General features: G+C 34.9%; 1 protein-coding gene across 2 annotated transcripts; it reads left to right on the top strand.

Annotated features, from left to right (window-relative positions):
- Positions 1–4,214: 4,214 nt before the first annotated feature.
- PHF6 (PHD finger protein 6) lies at positions 4,215–23,718 on the top strand. 2 transcript variants are annotated; one of them, XM_010174873.2, is made up of 11 exons: positions 4,257–4,394; positions 4,599–4,700; positions 8,302–8,435; positions 8,749–8,792; positions 14,539–14,541; positions 18,116–18,282; positions 18,461–18,604; positions 19,825–19,929; positions 20,746–20,879; positions 21,543–21,672; positions 21,965–23,718. In XM_010174873.2, the coding sequence occupies exons 1-10, from the start codon at positions 4,257–4,259 to the stop codon at positions 21,670–21,672; spliced, it is 1,101 nt and encodes a 366-aa protein (XP_010173175.1). In that variant the 3' UTR covers positions 21,965–23,718. The 2 variants fall into 2 exon arrangements, with proteins under 2 accessions (XP_028942539.1, XP_010173175.1); XM_029086706.1 differs by lacking the exon at positions 14,539–14,541 and having other exon boundaries at positions 4,215–4,394; positions 18,119–18,282; positions 21,543–23,718.
- Positions 23,719–25,031: the final 1,313 nt, after the last annotated feature.

Genomic DNA, 25,031 nt, shown 5'->3' with positions numbered 1-25,031 from the left:
GGAGGATGCTGTGTGAGCAGAACTCTTAGATAAAGATTTCTGTGGGACCTGTAACTTTGGGTTCTCAACTACAGGCACCCACAGGATACCCCCCCTTCTCCCCAGCTTCACACCATCCCCCCTCCAAAATAATGTCCCCAATAATGGTTGATTGACCCCAGAAAGCACTCAAAAGTTTTTTTGAACAGGGAACCTGATATATCTCTGCTGAGCATTTTGAACAAATCAACACAAATATTTTCTGTAGCTTTTCCTGAGAGTCCAAACCACTTCAATGTGTTTTAATTACATTTTACAGAGTTTGTATACTTCTCTTGTAAGTTTTTCTTGGGTATCTGAAATTTTATTAACGGGCAAATATAAATCCTTATTTTTAACAATATAATTTTGTGAACCTTACCTGAGAAAGTGCAGCATATAGGTCACTGGCCTCTGTTGGGAATACAGGTGGGGCCTCGACTCCTATAAGCAGGCAGTAAATTTGAAGCATATTTGGGCAATAAATAGACATTAGAATCAAGTTTACTCTCCATTCTTCAGTGCTGAACAATGTCTCCACTGAGAGCGTCTGTTGCCTCAGAGAGTAGTTGAACTTGCACTTTTCTTTTACGTTTGAAAACCTGTCGTCTAGAGCTCAGTAAAACACTACAAGCTGTAAGTGTTTGTAAAACCTGCTGCTTTAAGGATAAAATAAAAGTGCTGTTAGCAGGAGCACCATGTTGAATTCCTTAGTGGGCATTAAGGAACAGGAATGCAAATGAACCCAAATTTTTGAGTGAAGAATCGCTGAATGAGTTTCTCCTTTTGTGATTTTTACGTTAGATGTGACTTTTTATTTTTTTAGACCAAGCCTGTGGAAAACTTGCTTATAAGTAATACTCTGTGTTTTGTAGTATGTGTGTTCTGTTCTCATAGACACAGTGCATAATCTCCAAGTGAGTGATTCCATAGCACATCCCTTTCTGTCATCCAGTCTGTAAGACTTTCCCTGACAAATCTGACAAGCAAGGTTTTGTCAACAGTAACACTATTTAATTTAAACACTATTTTATGCATCTTATTAATCTGTTGGGTTTTTAAAGGCAGAAAACAGAAATATTGAGCTCTTCTTAAGGAGCATTATTTTTTTTTGTTCCCAGGAAACATAGCTTGATACTTGACAAACCAGATTAGTTGCTTTTGGGTGATTTAACTCGAGAGATGGAACCAGAATTTTGAGTGTTTGTGTTCAGAATTCCTGGTCTGTGGTACAGCTGCGTAACTTGGTTCATCTGTTCAGAAAATGAGTATTTTCAAAGGGACAGGATAAGAAGTGCATTTTGGCACAAAGAAAAGTTACCCCAGAGTAGTGTTTTCTCACATTTATGAGAAAGCAAACATAATTTAGGGAGAGGTCTACAGATTAAATTCTAAAATATTTCTCATGCTCAGGTTTTTTTTCTGCAGTCTTTAGAAATGTATAAATAGTGTTTGTGCCTAGTGATACAGAAAACACAAATGCAAAGAACACAGGATTGGGGGGGAAAAAGGTTTAGATATCCTTGTAAAATTCTTTAAAAGTAATTTAATCTGATGGTGAAAAGAATGTGAAATTCCTTTCTGGCATACCCTGATGCTTCTTGGTATGTTTGTGTTTCAAATAATTTTTCATGTGTTAAATTATTTATAATTTACTAATTATTCCAAAACGTAGTATTTGCTAATTTAATTTTTTATTGTTGTTATAACATCGACATCTGTACATCATCAAGTAAATATTGGCATTATTTTTAACTTTACTGTGGGCCCTAAAAAATCTAATTATGCAGAAGTACTTCACGAAGGTAGGTTGTGCCAGGTTCTGGTACTGCTGTAGTGATGCTCCTTCTCCTGTCAGTGCACTGGAAACATGAAGCTGTGTGAAGATGCTTTATAATCTTGTTTCTTGGAAAGTTGTTATTATTATAAATGAAAGATGATAAAAGCCACTTAATAAGTTTTTATATGTTCTATAAATTATTTGCATTTTCTAAAATATGAATTCCCTTGTTAAATTGAAGGGGAGCTGGTTTTTATAGTAGTGATCCTTATTCCTGTAAGTCAGTAGAAGCTGCACATGTTCTAGGAAATCCCTGCTCTTCCTTTTAAGAACTACTGTAATTGCTGTCAAAATAGTGATAATATAATCCGAATATAAAATGAAACAGGTAGACCCAAATGAATGTGGGTGTTTATGTCAAATTATTTACACCAAAGCAGAACTTCTTACGTTTTAAATTATTTTGTTAATATATTTTTAAACCCATCACTGTGTTGAGCTATTTTTGAGAACAAGAAATCTTTGTGATACTGTTTTCTACTTGTCTTTTGTAGGGCTTTTTCCTACTTTCAAATATTACTATTATTATTAATAATAATATTTTTATTATTCTTGAAGTTAAAAAAAATTAAAACCCCACACATTTGAAAATCTGTATATCTTCAGAAACCATTCCTTCTTTCCACTCAGAAAGGATTACAGAATGGTCTCGTTTGGTTTTTTCTTTAGAAGAATACAGTATAGTAGTTCTTTTGTGTTTAACACTTAAGAACTCTCTATTGCCACTGCAAAAGGGTGTGACTAGTTTATCCAGATTGGCACATTTTTTTGTGCAAATCAGCAAGATCTGAAATCTATGCATTCTTCTTAGGAGTATGCGTCACTGGCTGGTAAACTGCTTTCCAGTTATGAGAGAAAGCAAATGAAGCTGTTGATAAAGCAAAGGCAATAGACACAGGACAGACACCTTCTGATGCCGGAGTCTTGTAGTAAATGTTGCAAGGCAAACAGTTAAAATTCAGTCTGTGAAAATACATTGAAAGAGAAGAGTGAGAATATGAAAGGATTGTGTTTTAGCAGTACTGTGTGTCGGGAGAAACTTAATGACGTTGCTCTGCTTTCGATTAGCAAAATAGTGAGTGACATTAGCACGAGGAGTGCCTGACAGCGCTGGGAAGCAGGCAGGTTCGCCAGTGCACATTTCAGAAACCAGTCGTGCATTTTTGTGCAGATCACCATCGTAGCACAGGCTCAGGATTGCAACTCTGCTGATATACCTGGGTTTCATATTTTTTTTTTCCCCCACAGAAATATCAAACTATATGGTGGCTTTTCTTATTTAGATTAGTCTAATGTAGACAAAGGCTGAGGAGAATGCTTTATTGCAGTTGTGGCCAATTCTGACAGTGAGGCTCAAATCTCCAAAGTAAAAAGCTCCAAGCATGTCTGTTTGAAGAGGACAAGATTTTATTTCTCGAGAGATGTAGAAACAAATGAACACAAACTGCTTAATACTGGGCCAGGCAGCACGTGCACTCGTTAGGCATTTTCACTTTTGAACTCACACTGTCTGCCTGACGAGGGGATTGGCACCTTGATGTTTTATTTTAAAATGTGTTCCTGGTAACACGTAAAAAGTTTGTGATTCACTTTGAGTATAATTTAAGTGACTTTTCGCTGATGAGAATAGCAGCTCTCATGTGCTTAATGAAAACTGGTGTGGTAATGCTAAACTAGCTGCGTGTCTGGAAAAGGTTGCCACTGCAGCGTGTTACTCATAGATCCTCTTAAAATTTTGTTCCTAATGCTGCTTGACTCGCCACAACATATCTGTGAAATACCTAAAATGGTAGCATTTTATCTTTTCATCTCTACTTTCATCTGAGGGTAGTTACTGATCTGCCAGGCTACTTGGTGAGCTTTTACACTCAAAACCTGCTCTGGATGCTCTGGGAGACCCTTGGGTTTTTCTTTGCTTCTGTTTTTGAAGAAGTTCAGTAGCATGAATTTTATTGCATGCACAGGTGGTGCATTTTCTACATGTTCACTCTCATAAATAACTATAAGAATGGGATGAAAGAGTTGCAGTAACTTTTTCCTCTAGTGATTGCTGTACTTGTGTTTGCCATTCATTTCTTATTTTCCCAGTAAGTTTTTTATTAGTATCCAAAGTTTTGTATTAATGTTCAAACTTTTTTTGCCTAAAGAATTAGTTCTGCTTGCTGATACAATTTCATAAAAAGTTGGCAAAATGCTGGCTCTCTTAGGTGCCTGTTTATTGGGATATATTATAGTAGTGTAAAGAAAAGGGTAAAAGGGGACAGTTCATTTTTAAGCAATCAATATTTATAAAACTGGAAGTTAAATTGCCTTTTGTTGGTGATAACATGCTGATTGCACCTTTTTTCTCCTGTAGCATTGAGAGGATTGAAGTGGCGTTCTAAGGTCATTTAAAATCATGACAAGCTCAGTTGGACAGAAAAAAGTCTCTTCAAGACAAAGGAAGTGTGGTTTTTGTAGATCTAATAAAGATAATGAATGTGGACAATTACTGATGTCAGAAAACCAGAAGGTGGCAGCACATCACAAATGTATGGTAAGTAACCCAGAGGAAAAGGGAGAGGAACCGAATGAGCTAGTGAAAGACTACAAACAAATGAAAAATTCAGCCAGCTGTGGCATTGGCACAAACGATTAATCACTGTAATTTGGAATTTGTGTGGGTTTCGTATATAGAAATGTTCTATATCACTTATGCCCTTAAAACTTAAAAAAATAAATTTTGTTTTTATAATTTTAGCTGTTTTCATCTGCACTGGTATCTTCACACACTGATAATGAGAGTCTTGGTGGATTCTCTATTGAAGATATTCAAAAAGAAATAAAGAGAGGCACCAAACTGGTAAGTCTCTATTTTTGGCCTTTGAAAATGGAAGGCAGTATTTTCTTACCTTCTATAATGTTTACTATGAAGTTGTTCAGTGTATTTTATATATATATATATATTGGTTTGGGTTTTTTTTTTTAAGTGCTACCACTGTGTGAGCTTTAGGGTAATGGATAATATAGAAGAAGATATTGAAGTAAAATTGGTCTCATGTTTTTTGGGTGGGCAACCTTCCTCAGTATATATGATTATACTTATATTGAAATGAAATTTAAATGTCAGTTAACCAGCCCTTGAATAGTCCTTAGGAAAGGTTAAGATGCAGTTTCTTTATTTCTGTCAGATTTGGTCTAATGTAAATGTTGTTTTAAGAATTGTAACTTAATCATGGAATTATTAAAAAATAAATCCAGAATTATTATTTTTATAGTTGCTTTTTTCTCATTGGCAAATGTAGATGATTGTAGCAGATAAGCAGATTTTTACAAGCAAATTTGAAAACTCACAGAACATGCCTGTTTTTCCTTTTGATGGACTTCATATAAACAGTAGCATTTCCTAAATTAATGTTTCTAATCCCGTGATTTCTAGTTAATATTTTCTGTTAGATTTCAGAATGTAACCCACATTTTAGGACCTGGCAAGGTTGTTGTTATGCCTTTACCAGTATATGGTTTTGCTGCCAAAATCTGGTTTTAACTACCAAAGGTACTTTTATTGCTTCCTTTTATGTTGATTTAATAGATGATTCTGTGAATACAGGCATCTTGTGAGGTACGTGGGCACAATAGTGATTACAGTTCTACCAAATTAATGAGAATTGAGCAGCAATGACTTTTTAATTCTCAAGAAGCTAATTCATTATTTCCATTTTTTAATATTTTTATTTTTTAGAACTAATTGTTTTCCACTTGGGAAATGACTGAGACTTTTTCAAAATATTTTTAACAAGTGATCAATTGACTCTTCACATGAAAAATTTTCAGCTTAGTTATTTAAAGCATTCTTAGGTGTTTACCAGTTCTTGGACTACTAAGAGTAGTCTGAAGTAGTGTTGTAGAACTACAATTATATACTTAATAGTCCAATATTTCATCCAGTGTTTCATTTGAATCTTTTCCAATTCTGGAAACTTTATTTGCTCTAATTAGCTGAAGCATAAAGAAATAACTATTCACAAGTCATTCATGTTGTGATTAGGAATTCACAAAGAACGTGGTATAATAAATGGAACTAAGATCTCAGAGAAACGTTTTTAATTCTTGGGCCTCTTAAATTGTTTTTTTGAAGATTATTTCTTTTTACGTGACTGGTGGTTTCTGTCTTTCTGCTTCTGAATCTCTTTATGTTCCTGCACTGATGCAACAGCTGGATGTGTTCTTGGAGCTCACTGGCTGTACGTATCAGCCACATTGTTCAGCTTTTTGCAGAAAACCTGGATGTGGTTAACCTAGTAGATTTCTAGCCCTGAGATGTTTCCTATTTGGAGAGAATTTACAAGATAATTTTAGATTTTTAACTTAGGTGCCTTATCTCTCTAGCTGTCAGAAAACTGCATCTCTGAATCAATCTCTGGAGGAATCTGTCTTTCTCCCTTGACTGCTATAGGAAGCTTAACGCTAAATGTTTATCGTTACCCAAATGCCCCCTCTGAGGTCTGCTTTCTGTTCTAGCCTCTTCTTTTTATGTGGGAACACACTGAGCAAAAATATCTCAGTGTGGTGCACTGGATTCAGTAATTATATTGATAGCTTGGACTAAATTTGTCTTCTGACAGGTTTTATGTAGTTGCCCTCCTTGAGGAGGTGCAGCTGCTGACCAGGGGCACGCTGAACACTGAGGCCTGTTCGTTACTGGAGTGTTAATGACTGATGTGTAGAGCCTTTCTGATGGCAATATAGTTCTGTCTGAGAAAAGTTTGTAGGTTCAAATCTTAATAGGCCAGTCATAAAAACTTGTGAAGTCTAAACATTTGGGAGTACAAAGCACTAATAACATTATTATTTCTGTTAGCTGTGCACGGGAGGATATTTTTTAAAGAGTTTACCTATTTTGCAGCTTGTCAAACTTCACATATACGTGATATAACTTGGGAATGAATTAGTCTGTTGACAGTGACCATTTGGCCAGAAGGACTTGTACCAAAGGAATAAATATTTTATTACTGACAGGAAATATAGATCAATAAATCAATATAAAAATTCCTATGGTCTCTTTTGTTCACACAGATACATCATGGTGTTCATAAAAATAAAGTTTCCTTTTAGTCATTTCTGGCTTTCAAAATACTGAAGTTCTGACTAAAGTTGATTAGATGGATATAATTTCAACCTGGGCTTTTATAAAGAACTTTGATCAGCCATTTTTATATATTAAAACATAATGTATAACAAACTTACAAGATAAAATACCCATACAAATTAGGTAACAGCTAGGGAACAGTATATAACTATACCATTTCAGAGCTTGCAGAGGAGTAAATGGAGATGATCCAAGGCTTTGACATTTTTACTGTTCAGTTAACTTTGTTAAAATTGAAAACCAGGATGGTGATATATAACTTTGATGGTATATTTATTTAGCATATTTGAGACTAAGAAGAACTTGACTAAGGTAGTGTGGTGAACAGAAAGTGTATTCCACAAAGATACATGTAGGGAGCATCCTTCTGTCCTAAGTTGCACACTTATGCTTATGGATTTGGAATTAATTATAACCTTTTGGGGGTGTGGGCACCATGCAGGATACAAACAAAAACCTCTGATTGTCTTGGGAGGGGAATTTAATGGGAAATTCTCAGATTTTATGGCAATATTATGTCAGTAAAAAATAATATAGAGGAAAATATTGTGATACTATAAATTACTTCCTTTCCTAACACAGCATGAGAACGTCAGTGAGCAATTTAGAAGCATGATAGCTGGTGCGTCCTGAGCAATGATGAATCTAATATGAGAAGAATTAATTATTGGGAAAGAAGACTAAAGCAACAGGCTCTCATTTAACCCCTACTGCAGTATAAGGATAACAAGCAAAATTTAGTCTAATTGAAACAAATTAATTGCACTTAACAAATATTTCACTGAATTCAGTGTTTTAGAAATGACTGAAGGAAATAACTGTATAGAAAAAAGATGTAGAGTTAGCTGCTGAGGCTAGGGTAATTTTGGAGGTCATCAGTATTTCTGACTTTGCAAGATTAATTGCTAAATGGATGTCTTTTTCTCTTACCTTCATAATGTAATTCAGAATTGAACAGGTACAATTTATGATTTTAACTTTTCTGAAATGTTTGGAACAAACAGACTGTCCTTGGGAGTGGGATATTTAGGTGAATAGCTGTGTCACTTTCATCAAACACGTGCTATTCCACAAAAGTAAATTCTTTATTTTCTTCATTGAATTGGAAATTGATGTATGATGGTTATCATACTGCTGCATAATTGCAACAAATTTCTTCTTGGTTTTGAAATAAATTATGAAAAACACCCAAGAGCAGGAAGAGGAATGCCAAGTGCATAACTCTGTTTTGTCACCAGGAGTAGTAACTATTATTTTCAAACTCAGAAATACGAAGCCAACAGTAATATGTATTGTGCTTTCTTTTTCTTTACAGATGTGCTCTTTATGCCATTGTCCCGGAGCGACCATTGGCTGTGATGTGAAAACATGTCACAAGACATATCACTACTACTGTGCTTTGCATGATAAAGCTCAGATAAGAGAGAAACCCTCACAAGGCATTTACATGTAACTATTATTTATTTGCTATGTATATGTTTGTATTTATATTTCACATTCTTTTTTTTTAAAAAAAAACAACAACAACAAAGCAAAATAAAAAACCCACTTTGGAATCTAAACAAAACTGTTGCAAAAAATTTCTAATGATTGTGGCATTCAAAATAGTGATGTGCTAGAAAAGCGTATTTTCACTGCAAGATTTGCATATCAGTGAGTCTTACAAGTGGGAGAAAAATGTACTGGCATTTAAATTTAAAAGATGAGTAAATAATCTGTGAATCGTGACTGACTTGACAGTTTTCAACTACTTTGTTTATAGGATTTTATGTCGAAAACACAAGAAAACTACGCATAACTCTGAAGGTAAAATTATTCAATATAAATTTTTCCCATTGTAGAAAGATATTTGGTTAAATTTAATTTTTCTGCAGAATATAAATGTTTTCAGTAAAAATTAGAACTACATTTTTTTGAGAAACAATCTGATTTCTGTATTTTATCTAAAAATTATTGATTGAGGTGGAGAAAAACCCAAAACATAAATTTTAGGATGTTTGAAGGATTTGATGTTCTGTCAAAACAAGTTTGGGTAGAAGTAATGCATTCCCTTCTGGGAAGAAGCTGGCTTATATTTGTAGTTAAATATTCAGAATATTAACATCTAAAATATTTTGTCAGGTTACAGCTGATTTTTGCTATTGCTAATGTTCCCAAATGTGCACTATATTTTTTTAACTATTAAATAGAGTTTAACTCTTCAAATAAGAAGGATCCAAAAGTAAATGAAAATGTTTTTGGTCAGATCACTTATTTCAGAGTCATTTTGATAAACAGAAAAAGCTATATGGATACATTCGTAAAAGCTGTGCATCTTTGCAGAGGAGAATAGCAAAGTGTGTGAGGGGTGATATGCCACAAACGTAGATAAATCTTGTGGTCTGTTAAAATTCCAAACCAGCTGTGCTGTTGTGTATTTGTGTGAGCATTTTTCCTACTATGTCTGAATTTGGGTAAGCGAACAGTTGTTAATTTACTTTTTGCATTGCTTTCAACTGAAATGTCATCAGATTTAACTAATGAGGAGTATGTGACTATTTAGTGAAGATCAAATTCCATAAATTACTTCAGTCTCTTTGCCAAATGTATTTTTAGGGTAATATACTACTTTTAATGCTACGGGTAGTAGATATTAACGGCAGTGTTTGGATGTTACTTCAGTGTTCAGAAAGATATTGAAGGCAATAGAAAATCCCAAATGAAAACTGGTATTTTTTAGTCTATTTAAATAATTGTCATGTGCTTTGTATAAAACACTCTCTGATTTTGCTATTAATAGGTGCAAATGAGAAAAGCAGTATATATGTTATATTAATTCTCCAGAGTGACAGAGCCACGTTATTGTGTAGTTTGGTATTTTGTTTCTTTGGTTTGGGGTTTGTTTGGTTTGTTAGCAGAAACAGAATATGAAAGATATTTGAGTCCAAAGAGAGATTAATCCCTTTAACTGATATTTAAACATAATCTTTTATACTTACTCACAAATGGCTCAGTGTTTGATATCTATTGAAAAATGCCTCCAATTCTGCGTGGAGCCCCATGTCAATGGAGGACTTTTTCTGCTTGGAATTCCTTGCAGGATCTGAACTTGTGCTTTTCTTTAAGAGTTTTCAGAAACTATTATCTTCAATTCTACAGTGTCATTCGCTTAACAGCAAAGGCTTTTCAATTTCATATGGATATATTTGTCTGAGAAGACATGGGAAAAATTACTAGAGGCATAGTGGCTTTTTTTCTTAAATGTTGATGATGGCAGTTTATTAAAACATTAAACTAGATTCATCCAAAGAGACTCTTAGATTGAGGGTAGGAGAAGGAGGAATAAACAACATCATTCAGAAAAACTGAGGCCGAGGAACCTGATAGTATCTTACTTAGCATTTAACTTTGCACACATTTTTTTGTTTAAAATATTTAGTTCTCTTGTGCTTTATACTTCTAGAAATACGTGTAGCTATACTTCACTTTATGTTTTGGGGTTTTTTTAAACATTTGACTGAAATTTTACCCAGTGCTCTTTCCGAAATAATACGTTCTCTTTTTAGTCCGTCCAGTTTAGGGAACTATAACCATAGAATATTATTACTTACAGTTATGAATTTGTTAATGCCAGAAGCTGGAGCTCTTTTGTGACAGACTTCCTTTAAATCAGAGAAAGTAAAAATACATACTGCATCTGTCTTATGGAAATTACTTGTAGCAATGATATTTTGCTACATTGAAAACTAATTACCTTTAGAAGACAGAAATATATAAGGTGGTTTTCAGAGTTTAAGAAGGGACTTTGGAGGGTTTGTTTCTTAATATTTAAATGTTGAAGTTTGCTCAGTGAAATGATAACTGCAAGATGTTGGATGGTGAGATTAATATGTATTTTGTTGGGTTTATTTATTGAGGGAAATGTGAATATCAGAGGAATTTAAATGTGAAAGAATGGTGGTGTGTGAAACCAGAAGAGTTGCAGAGAAGAGTATCTAGGGATACTAGATGCTAATGTGGTGACCTTTTTTTTTTTTCCTCTTGTTTTTGCTTCATTTTTGTGAATGCTTGCTCTCAGCAGTGTTTTCATAATGGAGTAGTTAGAGCTCATCTGTGGTTGTGCCACTCAGTGTCGGTGCACAGGACGACTGGAATTATCAGTCCTTTTTAATGGAAACTTACCTGCTCTGGGATGCTGGTTTTGTTTTTGTTTTTTTTCCTTGGTCAGTGTAGAACATCTGGGGTTTTTTATCCTTTGTTCTCTGTATCCAGATTTAATTGTTGCAATGCAAATATTTTAATTATGTCACTTGTATTAGTGGGTGTTGGAAGAGTTTTTAAGAGTGTTTGATTTGTTGCAGTCCGGAACAGTTTATTTTCTGATACTGATGTATAATAGTGAGATATTTTTTTTCTTCCCTTCCTTAAAAGATAGATATTTTGGGTGGCATACTTGTTCAAGTCTAGAGTGAAATTTGGATAATATTGCTGTTTTTAGAAGTTCTATTTTAAAAAGACCATCTGTTAACCATTTAATAACCGTTAAAGAAAATTTCTTGAGGCTGCATGGAAATGTGATTGAAGGACCTATGTTGGAATTAAAGTTACCCAGTTAAAAGCTAATAAAAAGGACCTCTTAGATGTTATTTATTGCTGTCATGAAGTTCAAGTGATGCGAGAATTCATCAGACTAAGTATCTCTCTACTCATCAAGACAGAATTAATGAGCAATGGGAGTTCGTTTTCCTTTAATTGACAGGAGCTGCTGAACTACCTTCTGTTTTCTTTGAATATAAAAATATGAAACATGGCAGCAAAGTATTGTGCTCTTAAATTCATTATCTGTTTCAGCAGATTGTTGGGTTTGTCTAATTTGTCTGTGTGGTGACATAGAACAGGAGAATTGTATTTCTTCTAGATTTCCTTTGTGTCTGTATATTTCAGAGTGATTCTTCTGTGCTGTGTTCCCACTAACTGGAAAAAGGACAGTAAAAATGAGGAACTCTCACACTTGGTACTAAGCTGTGGCTCTGAGGTCAGCAGATTTGAAGACAGTTGCTTAGAGCAGCAGACCAAGTTACTGAAAGGTTCATGTTTAGATTTTTGTCTTGCTGGTTACAAATCTAACAAAATAATCTGACCTGAGCTTCAAGTAATAGTTTAATTCATAATTCAGGCAAGCTATCTCAGTTTTCAGTACCTAATAGGTTAAAGGAATTGGTGCCAGTGCTTTCAAACTATCACAGCTAGCTATTAGCTGAATTACTGTTCAGTTTGATACAATTGCATTTATTCTTTTTGAAGAATATAGTATTGTTGAACTAAGATTTTTGGAACTGTTTGTTGGTATTTATTCTAATGTACTGGAAATAATTATTGAAAAAATTTAAATCTGTATCTTTCAATTCCCTGGCCCCTGTGTTGAATTTAAAACAAATTCAGCTGATCAGGAATAGTTTAATACAAACTAAGAAAAGAATGTCATTTCATTCTTCTGTTACCTAGTAGTAAAACAGAGAATAATGAAGACAGCTAGGTGACTGTGTTGTTAATGTTTAAAACATGCTTGGGAACTGTGGGGTCAGAAAAGAAAGTGTCCATAATTCCTATTGTAGCTGTACTCATAGCCTCTGGGAATTATGTTTCCACAATGGAAATAAGGACATTCCCTGTCTCAGCATCCTTTTCATGTTATTCTAAAGATCAGACATGAAACCTGTGCTTCTCGTACTGCTCAGTAAGTTGAGTCAGGATAATATTTCTCTGTGAGACCTATTTAGAGATGCTGCAATCTATATGAAACCACGTCCTTTTTCAAAGCACTGTGTAAGCCAGGGGCTGGCAGGAAAAACATCTGAAACTTTTTGGCATTATAGTTAGGTAACATCCTGATTCATCTTGAGATTCTTTAATCAGTGTTTGTTCATAGTTGCATTTCTGTAACACTGTTCACAGCATAAGCTTGTCTAACGTTGTCTGCGTTGATGCAGCCGGCTGTAAAAGTTTCCGTAACATTGCAGTTCGGTGTCATTTCAGTTCTGGTGGTGGATGGGAACAAATTCTTCCTAGGCTCTGCTAACTCAGCCTTCTTCTTGTCTGTCTTGTGGAGAATGCTGCTCTGAATGTGACATCAAACGTATATGTCGTGTTAGAACACAAACAGTTGGCCCAGGCAGTAATTCAGTCACCTCCTGCGCAGTCCACTGCAGGCTAATGAGGTGTTTTGCAGAAGCACCACAATGGTGTTTCTTACAGAAAAACACAAAGCTAATGGAAAAGGAACAAAGGTGACAGTAACGTGGTTTGTTTAGAATGCTTTGTCCTATCTGAGGAGCTGTCCTGTGTGTTTACATTGTAATTCTCCTTCCTATCTAGGCAAGATGTCATACAAATAGAAACTTGGTCAGCGAACTCATACTTAATAGGTTTATCGTACCAGTTGTCGTAAGCTTTCTGATGATGCAGATAAGCTAAGTGTATTGTCTGTCTTCTGTCTTTGCCAACAATTGTTTGCTTTGAAAAAGCATTTAGATTGCATAGTTTTGAAGGACTATTTTATTCATTTTCTATGTTAAATATATTTAATTAAAGAAATAATCTCAGGTGTTTCATAACATAGATACGATCCAAAAATAGATATTGGACAAGAGTCATCAGTTCCTTGAGGTATCTTGCACTTTTGGAAAACATATTCGTGACAGGACCTCAGGGGTAATTCAGTTTTGTTTTTTTCCACTCCACTCTTACTTTCTCCAATTCAGAGATGTTTCATGTAACTTATTCTTTTTCCATTAAAAACAAAACAAAACAACCTAAAAGTAAAAATTATTTAGCATTTTGATTGTTAATTTCACATCATTTGCTGAGAAGAGCTATTATTATTTCATGATCGATTTACTTGATTCTGTATTTGCTTGCAAGGGTTTTTATGCAAATCTCTGGTTCTAATTAATGCTTATAGATGCATTCACATTTTTATTATTGACTACTGGGGTAATAAGGTTTTCTGGGCTTTTTGACATTTCTTTTCAGTTTAAAATAATTATGTTGCCACATATGGCTCGTTGGGTTTCAGCCATATTTTAAGGACATCTTACTTTAAAATGCTAAAGTACTTTTTTTTTCCTTTCTCTGTTATATTCTGTTTATCTTCTAAAAATCTAGTAAGGTTGATTTTGTTCTTTGTCATTTTTAGAGTTTCTCTTTTATCCCAAATGCACTGTAAAACTTTAAATACATAATGTGCTTTCAGATTTACATAACAGCATGTCTAAGCCACTTCCCCATTCTACATTTTGGCTTTTTTTTTATGTACAGTCCTACTTGCAAATATATTTTGCCAGTCACTTTTATTTATTGTCTTCCTCAAGCAGACTTAGCCTCCTTTCCTTCTGGCTCATTTATTCTATTGTTTAAGGTAATGTAGGAGAGGTGGATGCAGAGAGCAGTATTAGCCTTTATTGTACACATCCTCTTTTTATTTGCTCTTTCACAACCTTTAAATCACTTAATTCTTTTATTACTTTGCTTTAACCTAGCTTTTGGAAAAGGATGATTTCATGTGTATTTCAAGCTGGTGCAATATAGAATAGATCAGTGATATCTCAACCTCTTCTCTGCCAAGACTTATTTTAAACAGCAAAACATCTTGATCCTTTTTGCTTCTAGTCATGATCAAAGGAGAATTTTTAGACTTCTCTCTGAAGCTGAGTTTCCCTGTTAACAGTTTATGTAATACAGCATTTTGCTAGTCGTCTTTTTGTGGTACTTTGTACTGCTCATGGATTTCTAAAATGCAAATTTGGAGCTTGTTGCTGCTCATCTTTCCACTCATCTGAATTTACAATATCATGTTCTTAGGTGCTTTTGAAAATGTAGAATGTTTCCTCTCAATTTCAACCCCCACCCCTCCTTCTCAGACCATATTGCATATTAAGCTTGTTTTTTCAGATACAGCATTTAGGGCCTCCTGAAGAAAGCTCATAAGATACCTCCTTTGAAGACTTTAGATAAAGTTACGTTGAGAATTTTGTGATGATTTTAAAAGTCAATGCAGTAATGGGAGATGGGATGGGGGGCAGCTGAAGAATACTCAGGGAATCTCAGGGGATTCAGAGTATGGGTGATATCCATGATAAAACGTCATCTGGTCAGGGAGGAGTTGAACAACTTTTTGTGTTTTCCTTAGTTCAAGCTGACATGAGAAGTTGGAAACACTCAACCATCAGATGCCAGGGAAACAGGGTAAGCTGGCAGTGGGCTTGAGGGGAGGGATAGGGCACAAACCAAATTGTCTACTAAACAGTAAAACCATCCAGGGCAGGTCTATTTTAAAGCTGCTTGCAATCTCTTTCTTCTTGTCCTGTTATGCTAGTTCATAGTGCTGCTAAAAATGAGAGAAACTTTTAATGTTTTGAGGTATCAGGCAGGTAGATGTGGTAGAGCAGATCTAACATCTTGGTGGTGTTAATCTGTAGGTCCATGTCATTTGTAGTAGGAGACCTAAATCTGCGAGGAATTTTGATTTCAAAAATGGAGTCATGTAACATCTAGATTTCAATGAACTCTGAACTTTTTTGGAAGTAATAGTTTTGAGTATAGAAAAGGGGTTCTCCTTTGAGGCAAGCTGTGCAATCTTGATTTTTTTTGTCTTACACTGAAACCATCTTTTAAAAAGGCAACATTTTTACTTTTCAAATCTTGAATATTCTAATAATCGTAGACTAAAAAAAAAACCCAGCAATTAAGAACTTATTCTATAAAGGGGCTGTGACATTTCTTATTATGATTCACTTCCAGGTTTGAAAGTGTGACTGTAGAGAGTTTGGGAGGTGTTTTAATGTTGTTTAGAAAATAAGGGTGGACTAAGAGGTGGACACATTATGGTTGACAGAATTGATAAGGAGTTTTGGAAGGAATAAGGAATGCTGGTGAATGGACTACATCTTGCTTCATCAGATACAGTAGGGAAATCCTTGGAATGATTTTGGAAGGAATATTTTTAGCTTCTTACTGATGTTATTTAAAGGGTCATGAATTCAATAGTCACACTTTTGTAAGACTTTTTTTTTTCTTTTTCCCTAGAATAACCATCTATGATTTCTGTAAATGTAAAAGTAGACACAAAGATTCACAAATTTCTTTTAATACATTGGTGGAGAGCTCATGTGATGAGGAACAAGATAGAAGAGAGTTCTTTTCTTTGAAAGAGGTTTTCAGATTGTAATAAAACTTACTATATGCAGTCTGAGATGTATGACATCTAAATTACATAATCTTGCTTGGGGAATTTAGTAAGTAATGTTAAATGGAAAATAACGTTAGACAGTAAATTCTCAGAAGAAAATGTAAAATGTATTGTTTCATTAGATAATCCGTGTCATCATGTATTTTATTTTATTTTTGCAGAGTAAAATAAATGGTGCTTTTGTCATCTAATGAAAAAAGAATGGTATATTAAAACATAGGAATGTTGTGATAGATACTGATGTATTTTAGTAGCAACTTGGAAATATCTGTATATAGCCGAATAATCTGCCAATTTAAGCCAAAATAATTTGCAGATTTTTATTAATTTATTCTCGAATTTTTGCCTCTTTCTAACCATACAACAGAGTAAAGCTTTGGGGGAATTATGTTCCAGTATAACCCATTGTGATGCGTTTGGATTAGTTTTCTGTCCTTCATTAATAAATGTGCAAGAAGCTGTGGGTTTCTCAGGGGTAGAGCAAGCGGAATAGGACACGCCTGTATGCACAGCCTCAGGCCAGTGGCTCAGTTGTCTTCTACTCCAAGGCGATGACTGGTCTTTGACTTCAAACTTCTGTGCAGTTGAGTCACTGATAATCATGAGATAGGAATGTGATTTGATTTTTATGTGATAATAGATAAGAAAGACGAGTTCTGATGAAGCATTTTAGACACAAAATAAGATGTCTGGCTACTGACACCACGATATAATGGCAATAAGTGCCATAGCAATGCTTAAAGAATAATAATACCACAACAGTTAAATGGCTCATTAACGTATAAAGTAGATGTTCTAAATCTTCTGATTAGAATTTCTTTCTGTCTGAGGACTCATACTGACATTTGTGGTTTGGATTTTGAGAAGCGAGTTCTTTAGCAGTGTGTGTGCATCTTTCTTTAAAGAAGTCTGCTTTAAAGAAATATCTTTGCAGTTTGAGCAGGGACGGGTGTTACATTTTAAAAGTAAAAAGGAAGATGCTCCTGTGAGCAGCTGATGATCAGGAAAGTTGTGAGCAACTAAACAGAGCTGGTTATTCAAGATAAGATATAACTTCACTAGATGACATTGGAAGCAATCTTAAGTTTGCAGAATTGATCTGTATTAACTGTAGAGCCTTGAGTAATCAAAAGGACAGTCTGCTGGGTACTGGACTGCAGTGCTATGGAGCATTCATAGCACTGACATAGAACTGACATTTTCAAAGGAACTTCTCAGACCTCTTTGATATGTCTGTATTAAAAATACGTATGTTCTTATAATCTTAATGGTCTGTAAATACTTTGTCTGGGATATTGTCAGCGTGGATGATTTTCTGTAAACTGGCAGCTGCCTTTAGCTGTGGATGTAAAAATATACTGGAATTAAAATTAAGTTTTAGATTTGTTTCATAGAGGCAAAATACATTTCAGTTTTAAAACTTGATGTTAATGATGTAATGAAAATGGAGGAATTCTGAAGTCAAAAGGTATCAATATAGCAAGGAGAGAGGTGTTATTTAGAAACACTGGCATAATATCAAGTGTAATTTACATTGGAGTTATGCATCTTAGGAAAAAAAAGCTTATTTCATGGTTGAAAACATTTGCTGGTTTCAGTGTAGTTTAAATGAATGTTATTTTCAGTGGAGGTGAATGTATGTATCTGAGGACACATTTTGGGTCTGAAAGCAGAAATTATAAGAAATGCTAAACCTTCAGGTACTATGTTATAAAGATGCAGAGCTGTGCGATATGTTTTCAAGATCTACAGTTGCATGTTTCTAATAAATGGGGAAAAATCACTATTTTTATTTCTGACCAAAATACAGGTTATCTTTTTTCCTTGTCTGTTTTGTTTGGTTGGTTGGTTTTGTGTAACATTTTTGAGAATATCATTTGATGATGTTTTCTAACTTCTAAAGCAGATTTAGAAGAAAGTATCAATGAACACGAGTTGGAGCCTTCACCTCCCAAAGGAAAAAGGAGGGGTCGTAAGGGAAAGCCAAGAAAAACAAATTTAAAAGGGCAATCAGAAGACACTAGATCTACGTCCTCACATGGCACAGATGAAATAGAAAGCAGTTCCTATGTAAGCAGTAAATATGCTAAGCTTCTTAGAAGACAGAATTGCATATTTCTTCTCTGCAAATATAATTTTTATTAAAATTTGCATTTGTCTGAGCCTCCAGCTGGTGGCCACAGGCTTTTAAAATTACAACCTCGTTTGTAACCCAGCAGTATATTTTAGTAAAATGTTTTTCTTTCAGAGAGACAGGTCTCCCCACAGAAGCAGCCCCAGTGATACAAAACCTAAATGTGGATTCTGTCATGCAGGTGAAGAAGAAAATGAAGCTAGAGGAAAGCTTCATATATTTAATGCCAAAAAGGCTGCAGCACACTATAAGTGCATGGTGAGTAATGGTATTGTTGTTAACCAGTCTATTATGTGAATTTTGTCTGAATTTGCTATTTTAGATTTTAATATAGTACCCTCACATGTAATTATGCAGGAGTATTGTCTGTGTGCTGATGATCTCTTTAAGCACTGAAGTGTTGCAAAGTGAGCAATTCATTTATTTTCGCTGCGGGCAATATGGATAAAAGTTGGCTACGTGCTAAGAGATGGAATTAGCTCAGGGAGACTCTTTAGCTTATTAAAAATGCTCCTTTAGTGTCTAAATGCATACACAATATTTAAAAAGGAAAGCAGTAAACAGTTTTAACTGAAAGAATCCGCTTAAAAAACAGAATACCTTTACTCCACAGGCTTTCAGATAAAATCCTGGAAGAATCAATAAACTTCATTAATTTTCTGACCAGCGAATTCAGGCTGTGTGAGTCAAGTAGAGTGGGACATGAAAGTTCTAGAAAGCCCTTGCCTTTAGGTGATCACATCTGTAGAACTGTCAGCCTGAAAAGAATCTGCTCGTTTCAGTGAACATGAGCAGATAGTGCTATCTTTCATGTAACTCGTTCCATGAATGAGCCAGGGCTTTGAGTAACAAATCTCAGTGGTTCCCATTGTACCTCAAAATGAATAGTCGAGGAAATCTGTGGAGTATTAATTGTCTTCCTGTACCTAGCCTCACTAAACAAGAGAGCTGGTGTGTGCCAGCAGCTTTGAGTCTCATTCTTTGCTACTTTGTGTACCTGAGCTTCAGTTTGAAGTTTAAACTGAATATATGAGGATGATGATAGTAGGGATGGTACTTATGTGCTCCATTGTCATCCCTCAAGGCTTTTCAGGTATGTTGACATCAGCTGTGCTGTGAAGCTGAATTATATATATGTCACAGGGAAGGAAATGGAATATTCCTAAAAATTTCAGTAGTTTAATTGATAATATTGCCCATTTATTACTTTGTGTTTTCATCATGTCATTATTTCTTGTCTACTCCTTTGTCTTTTAAAATACAAGGCAACAAATGTAATTAAAGCAGTCAGGTGGGTATCAGAAGGAATACTCATCATACTAATTACTCAGCATGGGTGTCTTTCATAGCTTGTTGGTAAAGCACATGCTGTCTGAGATCTCAGGAGGTGATGTTCATTCCTCAGTTATTCCTGCATATAAAAAAAATTTCTAATCATGTTGGTGACCTGAAATTCTTTTGACTTGCTTGTTCTACAGTTGTTCTCTTCTGGCACTGTCCAGCTAACAACAACTTCAAGGGCAGAGTTTGGTGATTTTGATATCAAAACTGTACTTCAAGAAATCAAGAGAGGAAAAAGAATGGTAAGTATCTGCTGAATGGGATGAACATGTTACTGATTCCACTAAGGTGTATATAGCTCTGCCTCCTTCCTTTTGTGAAACAATCTTGTCCATCTGTTTCTAAACACAAAATTTAAATGGATTGTTACTTTTGGGACAGGTAGCCAGATAGGAATCACCTTAAAAATTAGTGGTGTTTGGGCATGTGGTATTTAGGGTTCTATATGACAATGTACACAGTAAGTTACTATTAGCCTTCCTGTAACTAAAAGAGAGTAACAGCTTTAGATCCTTCATTACTAAAAGCACACTGTGTAAGACTACAAATAACTTAGTATGTTCTTGCAGTGTTGTGCTTCTAACTGTTTAGATGTTTTAATATGAAAACATACTAAGGCCTCAGAGATGGGGACGTTGGTAAAATGTCACATTGTATTTTATTAAAATTCAGGGTTTTTTTAAGTGGTAAGAAATTTGGGGGAGGAGAAAACGGACAACTCCTAACAATATTGTTCCTTGGAAAAGAAAAAATTCTTCCTATTTTAACATACTAACTTCAGTGGCAATAAAATGATCTTGGAAATGCAATAATATGTGCAATCATGTAGCAATTTTCAATGCAATGGACAGGTAAATCTTAGTGTTCGTATTTAATAGGTTAGTATTACATAGTTTCTGGTTTACAATGTCTTTAGCTTTTTATTGGAAGGATGGTCTGCCAGAGAAATTATGCTGTTCTAAAATTGTAGCCATAAATATAAGGAACACTAAGCTGAATACTAAGAGGCAAGAGACTGAAAGGCTAAACAGTGCCATTCTCTTCTTTCCCCTGCACAGAAATGCACGCTCTGCAGCCAGCCTGGTGCTACTATTGGGTGTGAAATTAAAGCCTGCATAAAAACGTACCATTACCACTGTGGAGTAGAAGACAAAGCTAAATACATTGAGAATATGTCACGAGGAATTTATAAGTAAGGACTTTTGTAATTCTTGACTCTATAATTAAAGTGAAGATATTTCATGGCACTTCTTCTGTCTTACTTGTCTAGTCAAGTATGTTATTAAAAAAGAGAATATTGTTTCATTTAAAATGATGTTTTAAAGTAATTGTTGACTTTGCAAAATATCTCAGTTATTCTGCTAACAAAATTTCTCTAGTAGTGTTTTAATATGAGAAATGAATAAGTTACTGGACTTATATTTTCCTCCTCGATTAATCTCCAGTTTATATGGAGGAAACCCTGGATAATTTGTGTTATGATTCCTCCATATTGATATGTTTTGTAGCTTACTTTTGGGTTTTTTTGGATCCTGTAACTTTCCATACTTGCTTGCGGAACCGCTGGTGTTAGTGGCTTGGCTGCAGCTGAGTTGCCGGTGTGGTTTTTCCCACAAGAGGGCATTCTCTGAGCAGTGTAGTAGCAGTTCTTGAAAACTAGAATTGATTGAAGTTTTGTTGGCTAGTCTTCACCTTGTTTTCTTTCTCTGTTTAGCTGATGCTTGAATGAAAACCAGGAATGAGTTAAAAGAGTTAGCAATTGACTTGTAGCACATATCAAAACTAATTGAGAGGAAAGTTGGGGTTCGATATGTATTTTCAGTAAAAGTCCTCACTGTTTCTTTTATCGTGTTAGACTCTATTGTAAAAACCATAGTGGAAATGATGAAAGAGATGAAGAGGATGAAGAAAGAGAAAGCAAAAGCCGTGGCAAATCAGGCACTGACCATAATGACATTCCTCAGCAGCAGCTCAATGGAAACTAGGTATGGAAGTTACTCCTGGCAGCTCTGTTACCAAGACTGAGACGCAATATACATTTGATGTAGTTTATTGCAGTGAACTATTTAAATCTAGTGTATGCAGATAAGTACTTTTTATTGGCATACTGTAGAAAAATGGGGAGGATTTGTTGTTTTTTAAATCCAGCTGACTTTGTAACGGTATAAGAAGGGAGGCCCTCATTTCTATCGCTAAATATAGATGTAATGTCAGAGCTGCTAAATGCTTTTCTGTATGATTTTAAATTTACTATTGTTTTCATCATTTTTTAAACAGGTTCAAGGGACAGAGTTATAGAACTGGGAATGGCTAAGACATCATAACTACTAATTCTTTTAAATTGTTTTCTAAAATCAGAAAAAGGGTTAGTAACTTTTTACTACCCAACTCTGTTAGAAATTTCATTGAACTGCCTGAAACGTTCATGTGTGTGAGCCTTCAGTAAGTGGCAGAGTTTTACATGTCAATATTATGTAGTTTGTAGTCTGCAGTGTCTGGAAAAAATGAAACACTATATAAATGATATGTAATATGTACAGTGTCAAAAGTTAAGGCAGACATTGAAATGAAGTAAGATCTATATTTCTGGACTGAATAAAAAACCTTAAGATTTGGAATGTGTAAGTTGTTTAGTGGATTCATGCAATGAGGGAAGGTCTTAGCTAGTTTTAATTAACAACACGGACAAGTTCGTGGTGGCAAAAAATCAGAACTTTGTGAATTTTGCATTTTCTTCATACACAAGTTACGGAGGCTGTAGATGGGAAAGCCGCGCTCTGTTTTTGCTTGCAAAGCACACAGTAGAAAAGGACTCAGTGTACACCGAAGCAGGCTTGAACATTTCAGGTTGTTCCTGTTGTGATTGCTCATTCCGCCCAGCATTGTTTGCCGGAGATTTACTTGAGCAGCTGTTGGTTCTGAGCTGTGAGCTTTAGAACTCATGCCAAAGGGCTGTAGTTCATTCTTTTCCCAAGGACCCACCTCTTTCTTCGACCCTGATTTACAAAGAGCACTTCACTAAGTGTGATCAAAACCTTATTATACAAATGTTTGGAGTCTGCAGCCCAATGTCTTTTACTTCAGAGAGTTACAACTCTTAACTCACTATGGAATTTAGCCACCATATCTGACCTCCATACCTCAAGTGTTCTGTGTTGTGTGGAACACTTCATGTTTTGTCCAGAATATGCATAAAGGTCCCATATTCTGTAAGAAGAATGAGGAAACAACCTTTTTTTTTTTTTTTTGCTAATTTGGTATTTATTTTTTAATCTTATGACCACTATATGAGAAACTTTGCTTATCATCCTTATTGTTTTAGTGATTATTTTTTCCTCTTTCTCTCAAGTCAACAATCACGTCATGGAATTCTACTTGCTAGAGTTTGATGTTCCTTTAGGGAATAATCAGATCTAGGCTATACCAAACCTAACAGAACAGTCCTCTTTCAAAACCCCTGGTAATTTCTAATGGCTACTAGCTTCTTCAGTTGGTCTGTTAAAGCACATTCTCAGACTTACTTAAATAAAACCAAAAAGCTGAATCTAGTCCACACGTTTGTCTGTTGCTATTGCCTCACCTTATTGTTTGTTTAGGGGTTTGACTTTTTTCACTCTGAACTCCCAACAAAACTTCTGGATTTGAAGGAAGGAAACAAGCAAAATACACTGATTTGACTATAAACTGCTACAGTTCTTCTGTGATTGGTATTGCAAAAACAGTTCATTTGTAACATGAGTTTCTGTAGCATTTTTTACTTGTATTTTTAAACTATTTAACGTGTGTCATTTGTCTTCTTATGCATTCCCTTAATGTCTTGAGGGACTCAATAACTGTATATTGGAGTTTCTAACATTTTACCTGTTAGAATTCAATCAATTCTGTTTGCTTTCCTGGAGAATAATGCCATTTTGGAAAGAAATATTGCTGTGTACAGAAAATATTCAGTTACTGCTCTAAACATGATGCCATTGATCATTTTTATTTTGTATTTGTAACTTTCAAAATTAAAAGCGTGACTTGAATTGCAATGACAGATCGATTATTGAAATTGTCTATCAAGGTGTTTTGTTTCTCCTGGTATATGAACATTTTTTAGCCACTCGGAACAGTTTTTAGAATGCAAAGTAACATCCTTCAGTGCTTAAATTACTTCTAGATTCGTGCCTCAGACATGGCCCTCCCATGGAAAAAAAGGCACTTTGTTTGCAGCTACTGTGTTTTATCTAAGGTTGCATGGGGTAGATCTGCCAGCATACTGATTGTATTTGAAACTGAGCTCTAATTCATAGTGTGTCAGTTGCTTAGTATAATATTGAGTCCAATAATTCATCTGTAATTAAATAAATTACCCCATTCCATGCCTTGAAGAACCAGAACAGCACTTTATCTTTGGGTAGCAGAAAAGTAAGTGGCTGGTTTACCTGTTACCTCTTTGTGCTGAGATGGCCTGACTTAAACTGTCATTAATTCAGAATTCATGGAAACAAAGTCAAAAGCAAAAATCTTTTTTCTTATGAGCCTCAAATTTGTCATAACTGACTTCAACTCATGTATGCTGGGTAAAAGTGCCTTACAATGTAAAAATTGTATTTATATGTTCCCAGGTAGCATCACCTGCTGGGGAGTCATTCTGTTGTGGTGTTAATATTTAGAAGAAATGTACCTCAGCAGTGTATTTACTGTACATCTCTTACGTCCTTAATTGTAGTTTTAAAAAGCATGACAATGTATGATAGTATACAACATTTACATCATTTTTTTAAAGACAAAATACTGCCATTACTGTCTTTTTATGTGTATTTTAGCTTGGAATTTCAGACAGTCTGTCTGAATTTTGTTTTGTTTTGTTCTGTTTTTTGGGGGTTTTTTTTGGTAAAGCAGTGTAATCTTTGCAAGCATATATTGAAGATGATTCTGGAGCATCTACTGCCTTCCCAGAAATGTTAGAAGTAATGAAAGTGCTCTATAGGTGAAATAGGTATGTTTAAATTAGCTAGTTAAATTAATGCAGTCTATTTGTTACTGAGAATTTTTTTTTTATAGGCACCTTCTGCTTTCATCTCCCAATCAGAGAACTCATAAATTTAACAAGACTTGTCTTATGAAACTGGTTTCACTTTATTTATTTTTTTTTTTTCTTTTTTGGCCTTTGGGCATTTCTTTTTCTCCCAAGAGTAGCGTGTGCTGTTTAAAATGCCTGGAACCCTCTGAGACGGGAGGTTTCTCCCCAACTCACTTTATCTCTCTATTAACAGATCTCCCCAACTCACTGTGTCTCTGTATTAACAGATCCGCGATTGTGCTATACCAAGAAAGGACTGTACCAAGGAAGGACAGGCAT

Source organism: Antrostomus carolinensis, unplaced genomic scaffold (assembly GCF_000700745.2).
Source record: "Antrostomus carolinensis isolate BGI_N321 unplaced genomic scaffold, ASM70074v2 scaffold13519, whole genome shotgun sequence".
NCBI classification, from domain to species: domain Eukaryota; kingdom Metazoa; phylum Chordata; class Aves; order Caprimulgiformes; family Caprimulgidae; genus Antrostomus; species Antrostomus carolinensis.
The sequence above is the reverse complement of the archived record's forward strand: the minus strand, read 5'-3'. Positions and strand labels throughout refer to the sequence as shown.

Bases quoted from the DNA above. Each gene is read 5' to 3' on its own strand.
- PHF6 (XM_010174873.2), top strand. From the start codon at position 4,257: ATGACAAGCTCAGTTGGACAGAAAAAAGTCTCTTCAAGACAAAGGAAG. The intron at 18,605-19,824 runs GTGAGTAATGGT...CTTGTTCTACAG, and splicing joins CAGCACACTATAAGTGCATG to TTGTTCTCTTCTGGCACTGT. The intron at 19,930-20,745 runs GTAAGTATCTGC...TCCCCTGCACAG, and splicing joins TCAAGAGAGGAAAAAGAATG to AAATGCACGCTCTGCAGCCA.